The sequence below is a fragment of the Syngnathus floridae genome, chromosome 6 (genome assembly GCF_059516105.1).
Source record: "Syngnathus floridae isolate MCC-2025c chromosome 6, RoL_Sflo_1.0, whole genome shotgun sequence".
Classification (NCBI taxonomy): domain Eukaryota; kingdom Metazoa; phylum Chordata; class Actinopteri; order Syngnathiformes; family Syngnathidae; genus Syngnathus; species Syngnathus floridae.
This window is the reverse complement of record NC_142418.1, coordinates 1298783-1313803: the sequence shown is the minus strand read 5'-3', so window position 1 is coordinate 1313803 and position 15021 is coordinate 1298783. Positions and strand designations below refer to the sequence as shown.

Here is a 15021-nt window from a genome sequence, read left to right as displayed (position 1 = left end):
CTTGCCTGTCTTGTTGCCTGCTTGTGTACCTTTTTGCAGATGACGGTATGAATGTGTGTGTGAGACTTAAAAAAAAAATCCGCGATGTTCTGAATCTATCTACAATAATTGTTTTAAAAAATCCGCGATAGACCGAGACCGCAATAGGTGAACTGCAAAGTAGCGAGGTATTACTGTACATCGCACGAGGCTGCAAATAGTAGTAACCATTGCTGCTAGCGAGTGGAAGCCCAAGCTCGAGTTTTTATTTTACTATTACTTTACAGAAGTTTTGAACATAATTTTTAGCTGCAAAACTGCCAAAAGAAAGAGTGGTTTTTGACGCCAATCAAACAAGGCGGCAAAGTCAATTACGTCACATGTACTGTTCAAATTCTGCAGTTTTCCACCCTGTGCGCTCAAAAATTGGTCCATTTTGACTGGTTGAGCACTTTACCGAGGATTGTAAGGTGTCGCGAGAGTATTTGGACAGGGCCCATGAGGAGGAGGGGGGATGAGAAGAAGAAGACGGACGAAGAAGACAGAAGAAGAAGACGGAAGAAGAAGAAGACGACGAAGAAGAAAAAACAGTCAACGTAAAAGTCTACACATATTTTAGAACGATTTCTCTGCTACGATGCCTTATGCAAACCAGCCGACTGTAAAAATCTCAGAACTTACAGATGAAAATGTCAAGTTTGTTATTGAAAATACCGATTTGGCGTGAGTATCAGCTTCTCTTTTTATATAGTGCATCGCGTTTTATGCGACTAGTGCTTAAAAATAAATATCACCCTAAAATGTAAAGATATTTGCTAATTTACACTCTGAGAAGAAATGGCCTACGTAAAATAGATACATTCTTTTTTAGCACGATTTCTCAGCTACGATGGCATACAAACCAGCCAACTGTAAAAATCTCAGAATTTACAGATGAAAATGTCAAGTTTGTAATTGAAAATACCGTGTTGGTGCGAGTACCACTTTTTCGTTTTATAGAGTGCATCGCGTTTCATGCGACCAGTGCTTAAAAATAAATAATAATAGCTTAAAATGTAAAAATATTTGTTAATTTACATTCCGAAGCTCAGTCCTATGCAGTCTGTTAACCAAGTAAATATCTCGGTCTGTTTAGATGTAGTATTGATATGATTTCTAAATAGGGTTGCCACCTGTATTGGACAAAAATCCTGTGATTCTGACCATCGAATCGACCTTTTTGTTTCTAAGCAGTGGTGTCCTTCGCACATCTAACCCAAGATAAAAATCACCTATCTGCACTGCAATTGTATAGCTCTAATTCGTAAAAATTACACGTACTAGTTATTTGTTTAGTTAATTGCTTTATTTAATAACAGGCCTTTATTATTTGGGGTCTATTTTCACCAGTTTTTTATTGTGGACACCCGGTGGCAGTATTGGTGGTGGTGGTGGTGGGGGGGTTGTTATATAATTAGGTTCGGTTTGCTTATGTGGAATAAAAACAAGTAATGTAATTTTAATTTTTCATTGTCTGCAAGAATAACCAAATCTAGCAATGTAAATTGTAATGTCAAACAGCTTACCTGATTGCTTAGAGTGTGGTGGGTGCTTTGTTATGCTTGCCGCTCTTGGCTGGGTTATGCAGTTAAAACCTTCATATTTTAGGATAATTTTTGCTGGGCATAGGGAGCAGTGAGCATAAAATGGATTGCCTGCGCATGGTCTTAGCCACATAGCGTATATCTCCTGTTTTAACTAGTCATTGTTAAAACAGGACAAGTATTTATATTTTTTTCTTTACATCACCTCCTGCAGCACCCTCAATAGCCGTCTCTCACCCATTTTCATGATAAAACTTGACTCTTTTTAGTCAATGAATTATTTCCATGCTGTCTCTCCTTATCCTACACACACTCCGTTTCCACCTCACTATTCCGAATGAGCCGCCACTGCCCGCCACCCCACCACCACAAATGAGCATGCTACATCATTTTTCTAGAGCCAATAACGCTGTGCACAAGTTTATGGATGTAAGCACGCTACAATTAAACTGAAATACTAATTTTGCACAATATGTACAAAAATCCAGGACATCTCAGTGTCCCATTTTGTTTTAATTTTTTGTCTGGGACAGACCAATCCAGGCCAATCAGGAAAATCCAGACCAGGTGGCAACCAATGTTCCCTCTAATTTTTCAAATGTCTGTGCAAACACACAAGCTCCCTGTGCATACTGTGGACCACTGTGTGCAACAACAGATTAAATAAATAAATCAATGTCAATGATAACTTTAACTTGCTCGGGGTCGGATTTTGTTTTGTGTGACATCTCGTTCCTTTTCTGTCGGTCTTTTGCGCACTCTCGCAATAATGTACTGATCCCCTGTCCCAACTTGAGTCTTTGTACAATTCCAACAGCATTTCTGTTGAATGTGACGCTTGAGGTAGCTAAACTTCCATTCAGACCATATTTTTCCCTCCGTAAACTCGCCTGCCACTTTGGCTTCTCTGCATGTTTTGCATAGTAGACCTTTCTCACTTGAAAAAGAGAAAATCACACCCAGTTTCACCCTTTGTTCTTTTCTTTGCACACACTCCGACAGCCATTCCATCTTAAAAGAACCACCGCATCTCTTATTTACTTTGACTTGGCGAGTGGATTTGTCGCTGCTTCCTCGTTTCGCCATGATTAGTTAGGTTAGCTCACTTAGCATTTGCATCTTTTGATTCCGCCGCACTGTTGTTAGCTAGCTAACCTGGATAGTACGAATGGGCAGGACACCTTTTCAGGCACTGTCAATGCTATGATTGGCTATGTAGCGTAAGTAAACCATATCATATCATTGGCTGGAAACCTGTCAATCACTGATTTACACGAAAAAAAGGCACAGAGAAAATCATCCGTCCACTTAATTAGATTAGATTATGTCTAACATTAGATATTAATCAGTCTATGCTGAATTTTATTTTGTGTGCAGCATAGAGTTTATTGTGCGCAGAGCAGTGCGCAATTGCGCAGCTCCGCAGCTTAGAAGGAACAGTGGTGGCAACACTATTTTTAACCTGATCACATCACGTTTTTGATCGATTGCGTAATTTGCTTACTGGCCATAGTCGGACATGTAAATGCTCTGTTTTCTCTTTTTAGAGTTGCCAATTCAATCAGACGTGTTTTCATGTCAGAAGTACCCACAGTAGGTATGTTCACTTTATAAATGAATCCTTTCCAGTCCACAAGTGATTGAATTTACAGCATTGTGGTTGTGTATGGGTAGTCATGATGATGATCTGCATGATTATTTGGGACAGTGTAAAGGATAATTCACACTGGGTCCGGAACGGATGTGTTGCAGTGTCCGTACGAAAGACGTACGGACGCAGCACGGACTGCAACTGACAGCGATAACAACCATGTAAACAATAACCATCCTTTCGTTCAATTGATATGCTTTTTGGCACATTATTTCCGTGACATTTTGTGTTTAATTCGTATTTTTCTGTCATATTTTATTTATTTCAATAACGGTTTTGTCTTTCAAATGTTTGACTCATGTTGAAATGGGAGATCTGTAGGTTGTAGATGTGTTATGTTTTTAATGAATAAAAAAAAAAAGAGTTCGCAGAAGGGTTTTAATTTGAAATAGTGATCCCTCGTTCATTGCGGGAGATGCATTCCAGAACCACCCGCAATAAACAAAGATCTGTGAAATAGAAACAATATATGTATTTATTCATGAATGCAACTATTGGATTTAGGGGTGCACCAATACCGTATTTTCACGTTTATTAGGCGCGGATAAAAGTCTTAGATTTTCTTCAAAATGTGCGGCGCGCCCTATCATGCAGTGCTCCCTATGTGTGTTGTTGTTGTAAGGCGCCATGAGAACGGTAGAGGGAGAATTGTGGGTGTGGATTTGCAGTATGAATGAATTTAAATTTGGTCTGCACCACAGTTTTTTTCCTATATTTTTTGCGGGAGCTAGAAGGAATGTATAAGGTACCATCTATAAAAGGGGAGATGTTAGAGGGAGTGGAAACCCCCCCACCCCCACATACAATGGTATACCCCAGCGGCACTGCCGTGTTATGTTACATCATGATGCACGGGCGTCGGTTCAATACAGTCACACACTTGAGCGCTCGCTGTCGTCCTCCGTCTCATTATTATCTATACATATACACACAAACATATGTAAGGAGACCAGGTGTTTTTTTCCACGCATCACCATTGCTGTTGATCTGTGACTATGCGTGCCCATCTCACAGCCGATGTGAAAAAACAAGTGAAAGAAATGAACGCCGAGCTTGCTAACATGCTAACATGTCTGCTGGCACTGTTGTTCGAGCTTTCGTAAAAGAGGCATCATATCCGAGGAGCCGCACGGAAAGTGAATCTGACAGTGAAGAAAGTGAACCTGGCATGTCAGTTAGAGATTTAGCACTGCTGTTCAATTCGGAAACAGAGGATGTGGACTGGGTTTAATTGATAACCATTATCAGTAATAAAAATGTGAATACTACCAAACTCAGTTTTGTTCCCATTTCATTTTTAAATACGCACTTGTGTGTGTGTGCGCGCGTGTTTGGTTGGTTGGTTGGTTGGTTGGTTGGTTGGTTGGTTGGTTGGTTGGTTGGTTGGTTGGTTGGTTGGTTGGTTGGTTGGTTGGTTGGTTGGTTGGTTGGTTGGTTGGTGTTGGTGTTGGTGTTGGTGTTGTAAGGTGGACGTAGTTGAGAGTGCCATGAGGACGTTAAAGGGCTAAGTGTGGGCGTGGATTGTATATATAAAACTCGCGCCCTATGTGTGTGTTAAACACAGTCATGGCACACAACTGAGACTGCGCCTTTTATTACGGTGCGCCTTTTGAACATGGAAATACGGTATAGCGACATGTTGCAATATTTCGTCACCCGATCAATTCTCGATGCCTGCTTGTTAAGTATTGATCTTCAAACTCAGTATCATGCTGCTATAAACTCCTCCATTCAATTTTCATTGCCGGGTCTTTCCATTGGAGTCAGACAGGGGGCGCTTGTTGCGTGATTGACTGGAGAGTAGGCAGAAACACCAAAACGAACCACATTCACAAAAAACAGAATATGGCAGAGCCCAGCGAGGAAAAGACGTCTGAAAGAAAACTTAGACGTGCCAGACACATTTAAATCCAAAGTCTGGAATCACTTGAGTTTTACAGCACCAATGTACTACAGAAAGACTATGCTATATGCAAGAATTGCTTGTCAGTGAGTACACAGGCAACACGACAAACTTACAAAGCCACCTGTCACGTTATCACCCGAAGTTGTGTGAAAAAGTTGTCAGGGCCAATCTGTCACAGCCTGATGTAAAGACTTTCTTTGAAGCAAAGCTTCCCCTCTTTTCAACATGGGCCACAGCTATGACTAATGGTATTGCTGCTGTGTACATGTGCAAGGAACTCAGACCGTACAGTAGTGTTGAAAACGAGGGATTCCGCTTCATAATGGAAGTGTTATAGCTATGATATGAAATACCCTCTCAGAAGTACTTGACTAAAAAAGAGATTCCAACGAACAAGTAAAATTAAAGGACGTGCTCATGTCCGCAGAAACAGCAGGATTAACACAAGACAGCTGGACATCGAGGGCAATGGACTCGTACATAACTTTTACAATCCTGTGATTTAGAAATGAAGTCATGCATTCTCCAAACTAGTATTTTCCAAACTGTAAATAGAAGTAGAAGTCGCACCAGCCGTAAAATCCATAATAAAAAAGGAAAAGTCATACATAAGTCACACCGGAGTATAAGTTGCATTTTTGAGGGAAATTCATTTGATAAAATCCAACACCAAGAACAGACATGTCATCTTGAAAGGCAATTTAAAATAAAAATAGAATAGTGTCAAATCCGCACTTATCGACCGTAAGTGACCCGACCCTCTGTTTAAACTCCTCTTCGACCCTGCTGCTGTAACGCAGCCCTCATAGGGAGACGAGAGCTTCCAGGTCGGGGCGGGGAAAGATTTGTCCGAGTCTAAGATATCATTTCGGACAGAATTAATTTATTCTTTTTAGGACGCCAATCCCTTTAAAGTCACTCTGAAACCGGTGCAGAGTAACTACTTGAGGCCCAGAATCAAGATGACCGCGCCCTTTTTACCTGTGGCTCCTTCCCCTTTTTTGATTTGAAGCATTTGTTATCGCTCGGATAAGTTTATCTGTCTTTGGTAAGACCGAAGGGATTCGTTGATTTACTAGAACGCACTCGCCCTAGCTGAGCTCAAGAAAACTATTTCGAACCAGATCTGACAATTCCTGATAACGATTAAAGCTGTCTTCACTTTAAAAAGACTTGAACGGATTGAAAGAATGACTATGATAGGGAAATAAAGAGAAAATAAAGTTCTAATTACTGCATATAAGACCATGCTCAACATAGTTAATACGAAATAATCGATAACCAAATTAAGGATTAAGAAGAGATTTAATGAATAAGCAAGAAAAATAATTACAAGTCGAAAAAAACAACACTCGCCCGTCTCAGAAAAAAAGAGGAGACTAAAGGTCTAAAATCGTATCGGGTTGAACAAGTCGAGTGATCAGCTCTCCTTTGTTCCAAAATCCGAATTCTGTTTAAAAAAGAGGACAGGTCTGGCCATGAGGAGCTTAGCTAACGCCGTAACATTGGCGTCTTCCCCTTTCTGCCCGAAGCGGCTGTCTCCTCTGCCTTCCTCGAAGCTTAAAATTTGACAAAGTCCAATTCGAAGCTTAAAATTTGACAAAGTCCAATTCGAAGACTCTGGAAATTCATTTTAGTAGATTTTGGTCCAATCTCAAAAAGAATGCAAAATCCATCTTCGTCTAAAGGGCGTTCTTTACTCTGGGCAGGCAGTGCCAGCATACTGGCGAGAGAGAGCACAAGTCTCCTGTCCGGAACCAAGCTTTTATAGGCTCCTGGCATTACTTCATCGGCATTACCTCATCGGCACGTGAGGTGGCCTTTCTGGAAGTTTCAAGAATGTTCCTTAGCTGATCCCTGTCTAGGTCAACTGGAAACCACTGGTTGTCTTGGCAACCTTGCTTAAAGCAGCAACCACTGCACATGACTGTACTCCGCCTCCGGATGCAGCTGTTTCCTGTTTTGCTCGTTCTTTCACTATTAGCCCTTGATGTCTCCTCTCAACTTAATACATTCAGGTATGGATGGAACACCAATGTTAAATACAGGTTGGACAAAACATTGTAACATTAATAACATATATCTTGTCTAGTAAAGATCAATCTTAACACATAAGATTCATAATCAACGTTACATAGACAAGGAACAAAGAACGTGTCTGATGTAACATATTGAGTTATTCAAATAGCTGTCGCATAAATAACATGCTAACAACTTTATCGAACCATCTGTGTCACTCCTAATCATTAAATCCAACAAAATCTTCATCCTCTGTGTCACTTTTAAACAACCCCGCTACCCCCGGAAGTAGAAGATGCGGTGCTTCCTTTTCTACGTTGCTGACTCATCATCAGTTGCAGTTCCAATTATTCTACAAGCCTAGCGTGCCCGCTTGCGGTTTAGTGTGAAAATAAAGTGAAATGATGTTAATCATTTCACATATAAATTGCTACTGAGTATAAGTCGCATCCCCGGCCAAACTATGAAAAAAACCTGCAACTTATAGTTCGGAAAATACGGTAGTCTCCGGAGATGTGCCGCATACGGTCCGCATCCCTTCTCGACCGGTGTGCATTGACAAGTCACCTTCATTGCGTTCTTTCCCTTGTAGTGTCTTTATGTCTTCCATACGGAGACCGCAACGCATCCATTCCGGGCCCGGGGTGAATTTGGCATTAGTTTTTTTCCATTATTTTGGGAATGGTCAAATTATATGAATTTTATTAAGTGTGACAATGGGATTAACCCATGGATAGCATTTTTTAACACTAAGTTTGATAAAATCCTATTTTGGTGTTCACGACTGTGTGCTGATAACTATTCTGCCAATACTTCTTCTCAGCAATTGACTGGATTCAGATTGATGCCAACTCGTCAGTACTGCATGATGAATTCATCGCTCACAGAGTTGGTATGTTCGACATGGTGACTGACAGCTACTGTATGTGTACAGTACATATTGAGAGATCTTTTGTGTTTTCAGGCCTTATTCCACTTACCAGTGACGATATTGTAGAAAAAATGCAGTACTCCAGGGTAAGTTTAATCATTTAACAGTTTTGTTAAGTGCTGAAGCATATCCCTTTTTACCCTTCTTCCTTCCAAATTGTCCAAAACATGAAGTGTAGCTTTCTGATTTCACTATACTTGTGCAAAGATTTAATATTAATTTACAATGCACCTCTGCTATTCACTGGAATTTAATGTACTAGATGCTGCAAGAACACAGAAAAACACTTAACACGATCACCAAATGATTCCCGGGTGCGGCACCGCTGCTGCTCACTGCTCCCTTCGGGGATGGGTTAAATGCAGAGACAAATTTCACCGCACCCAGTTGTGCATCATTGAGACTTTTAACACTTTATTGTTAAGCATCAGCACTGTGCATCTATTGTGCTGTGAAAAAGTATTTCCCCGTCCTAATTTCTGTGTTTTTGCATACTTATCAGTTTCATTTTATCAAACCAATATTACTATTACACTGAGACTACCCAAGGATGTATAAAATGTAGTTTCTAAATTATGATTTTACTTATTAAGAGGAGAAAATACAAATAGGATTCTGTGACAAGATAACTACTCGCAGTTCCAGATAGTGTTATTAATTTGGAGTGGGGGGAACGCAAACTTCCTTTTCCCCACTTCCTGTAAGGTTTTTTACGTGTTAATCTATTTTTTTTTTTTATGTTAAAAATGTAGCTCCCCGCATCACAGACACATACCGTAATTTTCGACCTATAAGCCACACCAGAGTATTAGCCACACCAGCTAAAATTCGGGGATATTTCAGTTTTTTTTTAAAATACAGTATAAACCGCATCCGAACTATAAGCCGCACATGTGCACAAGTTATTCACAAAGAAAGACTGTACACAGAAAGCATTTTTAGAGTTTTAATCAAACTAACATTTTGTGTTCAATAAGTAACATTTAATACTAGCTGGGCTAAAGTTTTAATAACATTAACATCTTGTTGTACACACGGAAGTAACAGCACTAACTAGGCGGGTAAAAAAAACATACCAGTCAACAAAGTCACCGAGAGCCGTCTTTGTCTTCCTCCTGTCCATTGAAACCAGCAAAATCATCCTCCTGTCCACTGAAACCAGCAAAATCTTCCTCCTCAGTGTACGAGTGAAACAGTGCCAAATGTACGTCGGAACACTTCTCCTTCTCTCTTTCGTTGTCGCTTTCATTGTCACTCTCGTCCTGAGGCAAATTCACTCGTGAGCTTGTGCTGTCCTCTCCGTCACGCAGCAGACTGGCTTTTCAAAACTCTTTGGTGATGGTGGATTTTTTTCACACTGCTCCACGCTGTCAGGATCCACTGGCAGTCTTGTGTGAAAGGTGCTCTTCGCATGTGTCCAGTTTTTGTAAAGGATTTCTCGCCGCTGGTCATCCAAGCCTCCCATTCACGTCGGAGGGCCACTTTAAATCGATTAATTTATTCCAAGTTCACATGCAACCGTTCTGTTCCCTTCTTTATCAGACAGCTCAACGGCTTTTAACTTGAAAGCTGCGTCATACGCACGCTTTCCAGTGTCTTCCGTCATTGAGCTCTGTTTACGCTAACTTTCCTCGTGCACAACGCGCCACTACTGTCTTCCTCGACACATATTCCACCTCTCTCACTCTTACCTTTTCTGCTCAAGCCGTTAGAAAAAATGCATGTAAAGTCGCCGCATGATCGCGTAAGGTTTCTAATGTTTAATTACCATTTGTAAGAGAATATACACAAAGATGATTGTCAGGAAAGAGATGATTATTTAGGGACGCATAACTTTTATTAACATAACAGCACAACAGCGGTCCACTGCCTTTTTATCAGTGTATAAGTGTATTAGTCATGACAAAAATCACGGAAAAAAAACTATATAAGCTGCACCAGACTATAAGCCGCAGGTTTCAAAATTTGAGAAAAAAATAGCGGGTTATAAAAATTACGGTACTCGCTTTTAGCATCAAAGGATTAGCTAATTTGTGGATGTTTTTTCTAGGGTTTTATGAATTGATTTATTTATATACTCTAACCCTAACCCTCAAATTTTTTGTTGAACTCTTTTAATTATGTCTATCAACATTTGTTGGAAAAACATTTTTGATTATATGAAATTGCATTTTTCCCTATCTCCCTAACTCTGTTTTACTTGGAGAACACATTAAAGGCCCAGAGACACCGGTATATGTATAAATCAGTTTTAGTTAGCTTATGGGCTGATAAATATAAATTGACGATCGAAACAACGAAAAGGAAGCTGTTGCTCTGAAAATTATAATTTAAATTTGCCGCGCAGACGAGTTTGACTGCACCGAGCCGCCAGCCGGAAGTGACGTCGCATGACGTCTCAAGTTGTACGCGTTTAGCTTCAGTGAATGTAAACAAAAAGAGAAGAGGGGCCAGCGCGGAGACGTCGGGCCAGGTTTGCGGCCAACCCAGCTCGCCTAGCCGTGCCTTCCATTCTCCTGGCGTACGTTCGTTCGCGGGACGACAAGATGGGTTGCGTTCGCCTGATAGGATCCACGAACCGGACAGTGCGTGCCTGCTGTGTGCTCGTGTTCACAGTGGCCTGGTTGACTGTCATCTTTCCGGACTCTGCTGTGCATCGGGAGCGGCTAGCGTGCTATCACTCTTATTGTTCATCTTCTTGTTTTAATGTTCCTGTGTTGTTTACTTGTATGTGCGTTGTGAACTCTGTCTTGTTACCCTGGGATAGTGAGAAACGTAATTTCGATCTCTTTGTGTGTCTTGACATGCGGAGGAATTGACAATAAAGGAGACTTTGACTTTGAAAAGTATGTCGAAGCGTGACGGGAGGGGCACAATTCAGAAAACGTGCTCAGCTCGTCGAAAAAAATGCGATTTAAGCAATACAATTAAAAATGCGCTTAAAACCTAAACCAAACGCTGTAGATGTTCATTTCTCCATGCGCAGTGGTCAACTCGGCACTCTAAAGCCCCCTGAGAACTTTTTACTATGCCAACCTAACCACAGTGACGGGAGAGGCACAATTCAGAAAATGTGCTCAGCTCGTCGAGAAAATGCGATTTAAGCAATAAAATTAAAAATGCTTATAAAACCTAAACCAAACGTTGCAGGTGGTCATGTCTTCATGTGCCGAGATCAACTCTGCACTCTAAAGCCCCCAAGAGCACTTTTTACGATGCCAACCTAACCAGAGTGACGGGAGGGGCACAATTCAGAAAATGTGCTCAGCTCAGCCCAAGTGAACTGCTAGATTCATCATATTCTGCGTCAAAAGAGGTTTCTGAATTGGATAAAATGATGCTAATATTGCTGCTAGAAACGGAGCTGTCGCTATCATCTGCCATGTTGTTTGGGTTTGTTGACATCCAGATGTACAACTTGTGACGTCACAGTAATGGCGCCGCCAGTGTGGCTTCGTGCGGGACCCGATCGATAAACTGGCATTTCATTTTAGCTTTATTCTTAGTAATCGGTGTCCATTTTTAATTTCCAATGCGGCAAATGTGTTCACTTTATACATTCTATCAAATTCCGTTCTAATTGAAAAAAAAAATAACATCCACACGTGAACTCAACAAAACATTGGATTTTTGAAAAAAATATTAACTGGCTAATGACTTATGAAAAACAAGGTTACAAAATCATTAATTTTATGTAATTCAGTTATGTTAAAGGCACATCAGATAATATGATAATAATTAAATCATTTTTGTTGATTACGGTGGCACCATATGGATAAAGAGCGGTAATATTATGCATGAAGTCGACAACATTTCCAGTGCCAGTGCGCAGTGTTGAGAACTTCTGAGCTCTTGCTCAGTTTTCTGTTTCCATGAGTGGCGACTAAGTGAAAGATGACTAGCACTGAGGTAATGAATATAATTGTTTAAACTATACTTTTAAAAATAAATGTTTATTTTTGGTTTTGTACTCTATTAAATATTTGATAAAGGTCCAAAACCTTGACAGTGCTGCTTTAAAGTATTTAAATTTCTTGCGCCTCCTTATTTAGTTAGAAAACATGAGTAACCTCTTTGTCGCTGTGACAGATTTTTTTTTGTTTTTTTCAGGATTGCACCTGTGTTGAATTCTGTCCAGAGTGCTCTGTTGAGCTGACATTGGATGTTCGCTGCACTGATGAAAAGACACGCAATGTCACCTCACGTGACCTGTTGTCCAACAACCACAGAGTTATTCCAGTAGGTCACATGAACTATGTTTACATGCAGTCAGAATTGGCTTTAAGGTTAAAATTTTGTTTTCTAAAACATTCAGAATATCCCGTTTATATGCCTGAATGAACAATCACTCATACGTTTAAATACCCCAATTGAAAAGGCGTGTCGCACATCATGACGCAAACAGACGTCCTTTGCGCTTGTTACTTTCTACCATGAATAAAACAGTCATGTCGCTCACCACAGGAATGAAGCAGTTTGTTTCCCCCCTTACTCCAAAAGTGTGCTTTTCTGATGCATCTCTGAGCTTTGCCATGAAAATTTACATCCGCTTGTTTGAGTCGCGTGTCAGCCTTATACACACTTTCAAACCTGCACTTTTTATTAAAGTGAACGGCTTCCCATTAAAGGGTTCGATAAGCCGAGGTGAAGGGATTTGTCTGTCCGTCTCTAACCACCTGAGTTAAATTAATTCTAAAAGAATCAATATATTCTCTTTATGACGCCAATCCCTCTGAAGTCAAACGACGCTCGTGCTGAGTAACTTAAATTTGAGACACGTCGTCAGAATAACCGCACCATAATGATGGCTTCGGTGATTTGAGGCTTTTGTTATATTTCGGATATTTTTAGATGTGTTTAAGACCTCAGGGATTCGTTGATATAGCGCACACTTGCCCTAGTTGAGCTCAAGATAACTACTTCGAACCAGATCTGATAATTCCTGATGTTAAGGGTTAAAGCTGTCTTCACTTTAAAAAGAATTGAACGGATTTAAAGAATGACAATGATAGGGAAATGAATACATTTTGAAGTTCTAATTGCGGCATATAAAACCATGCTCAACATAGTTAATACGAAATAACCGAATTAAGGATTAAAAAGAGATTTAATGAATAAGCAAGAAAAAGAATTACGAGTCGCAAAAAACAACACTCACCTGTCTCAGAACAAAAGAGGAGACTAAAGGTCTAAAATCCTATTTGCTTGAACAAGTCGAGTGATCAGCTCTCCTTTGTTCCAAAATCCGAATTCTGTTTAAAAAAGAGGAAAGGTCTGGCCATGAGGAGCTTAGCCAACACCGTAACATTGGCGTCTTCCCTTTTCAACCCGAAGCGGCTGTCTCCTCTGCCTTCCTCGAAGCTTAAAATTGGACAAAATCCAATTCGAAGCTTAAAATTTGACAAAGTCCAATTCGAAGACTTTGGAAATTCATTTTAGTAGATTTTGGTTCAATCTCAAAAAGAATGAAAAATCCATCTTCGTCTAAACAGCGTTCTTTACACCGGTCAGCGTCACGGCCATCGCCCTAACTAGGAAGACCCGCCTCGCTCTGTGTCATGACAACATATTTATAGGCTTCTGGCATTACCTCATCGGAATATGTAGGTGAAAGGTCAGAATCCCTGCACCAGGTCACCCGGAAACCACTGGTTGTCTTGGCAACCTTGCTTAAAGTAGCAACCACTGCGCATGACTGTACTCCGCCACCGGATACAGCTGTTTCCTGTTTTGCTTGTTCTTTCATTATTACCCCTTAATGTCTCCTCTTAACTTAGTACATTCAGGTACGGATGGAACACCAATGTTATCTTGTCTAGTAAAGATCAATCTTAACACATAATCATACTTAACCATAATAATGGGTTCTTCTAACTTAAACATGCGTATATATTGATATTGCTCAAGCTCTTACATCTTAAAATTATGGCATAGCAAACTCGTATTCCAAAATTGGGCGTTGCTACGTGTTTGAACAGATCGTGTCCTCCCAATTGCTAACAATTTAATTTATTAGATTCATTAGTTTCCATCAGGACCCCTATGTCAAGCTTTAACACCATCTCCTGGTGAAATTTTGGAACTACTACATGTTTTTGGATAGCCAATGTGCCTGGGCCAAATTTGATACCCAATTTTACGCCATCTTGTTCCACCATGCCACTTGACAACACATTGCATCATTTTCATTACAGCGGAGAAATAAATGTGCTCAAGTTAGGCTCACTATGGTGAGAAAGCTGCATATGCAAATATGCCTGTACTACAAATAGCAAGATTCCTTACACATTAAGGAAGAGTACGCACAGTACACAGACCGATGCTTCATTCGAAGGAGGCAACCTGATTGCGTTTACATGACACAATATTTGGGTTAGAAAAGGGGTAAACTCGCGGTTTTGTACAGAATTTTAAAAACCAGAAAAAGGGCATACAGTGGAGCCTCGGTTTTCGAACGTCCCGGTTCTCGAACAAATCGGTATTCGAACAAAAAATTCGAGATTTTTTTGCTTCGGATGTTAGACGAAATTCGGTTGTCAAACCTCGCAAGATGAGCCGAGAGGACCCGCATGCCAACTGACTCCGTTCGTTATTACGTTCTCGTTACTCTGAGGATTGCATCAACTCTAATCATGCCTCCAAAGGAAGCAAGTGGGAGCAGTAAAGCCATCCTAAAACACAAAGACGCTCCTAAAGCAATGCGACACTGAGCTCCCGCCGCGCTGCGGTTTTGCGATCGGACAAAATTAAGCTCCCTGCGCACTGATGTCCACTTAAATTTTGGAAAGTACATCAGGACTTTAAAAATATTTTCTAAATTTCAGCGACGGCTCTGTCACAATAATGCGACCAGCGCGGTGCAGTTGCGCGGTCGGCGACACTACAGTTCGGCGTTCAGCGGTGCACTGCAGTTGCGTGATTGGACTAAAATGCGCAAATGCAAAAATGCTTT

At 40.6% G+C, this 15021-nt stretch overlaps 1 protein-coding gene across 1 annotated transcript in view; it reads left to right on the top strand.

Moving 5' to 3' along the window:
* The first annotated feature begins 505 nt into the window (after nucleotides 1-505).
* polr2c (RNA polymerase II subunit C) overlaps nucleotides 506-15021 on the top strand; it is a 46002-nt gene continuing 31486 nt past the window's right edge. Inside the window, exons 1-5 of the mRNA XM_088378583.1 lie at nucleotides 506-702; nucleotides 3110-3159; nucleotides 7962-8030; nucleotides 8103-8155; nucleotides 12180-12308. Coding sequence (XP_088234709.1) covers nucleotides 617-702; nucleotides 3110-3159; nucleotides 7962-8030; nucleotides 8103-8155; nucleotides 12180-12308 — 387 coding nt within the window. The 5' untranslated portion in view covers nucleotides 506-616. The remainder of the gene's footprint in view (nucleotides 703-3109; nucleotides 3160-7961; nucleotides 8031-8102; nucleotides 8156-12179; nucleotides 12309-15021) is intronic.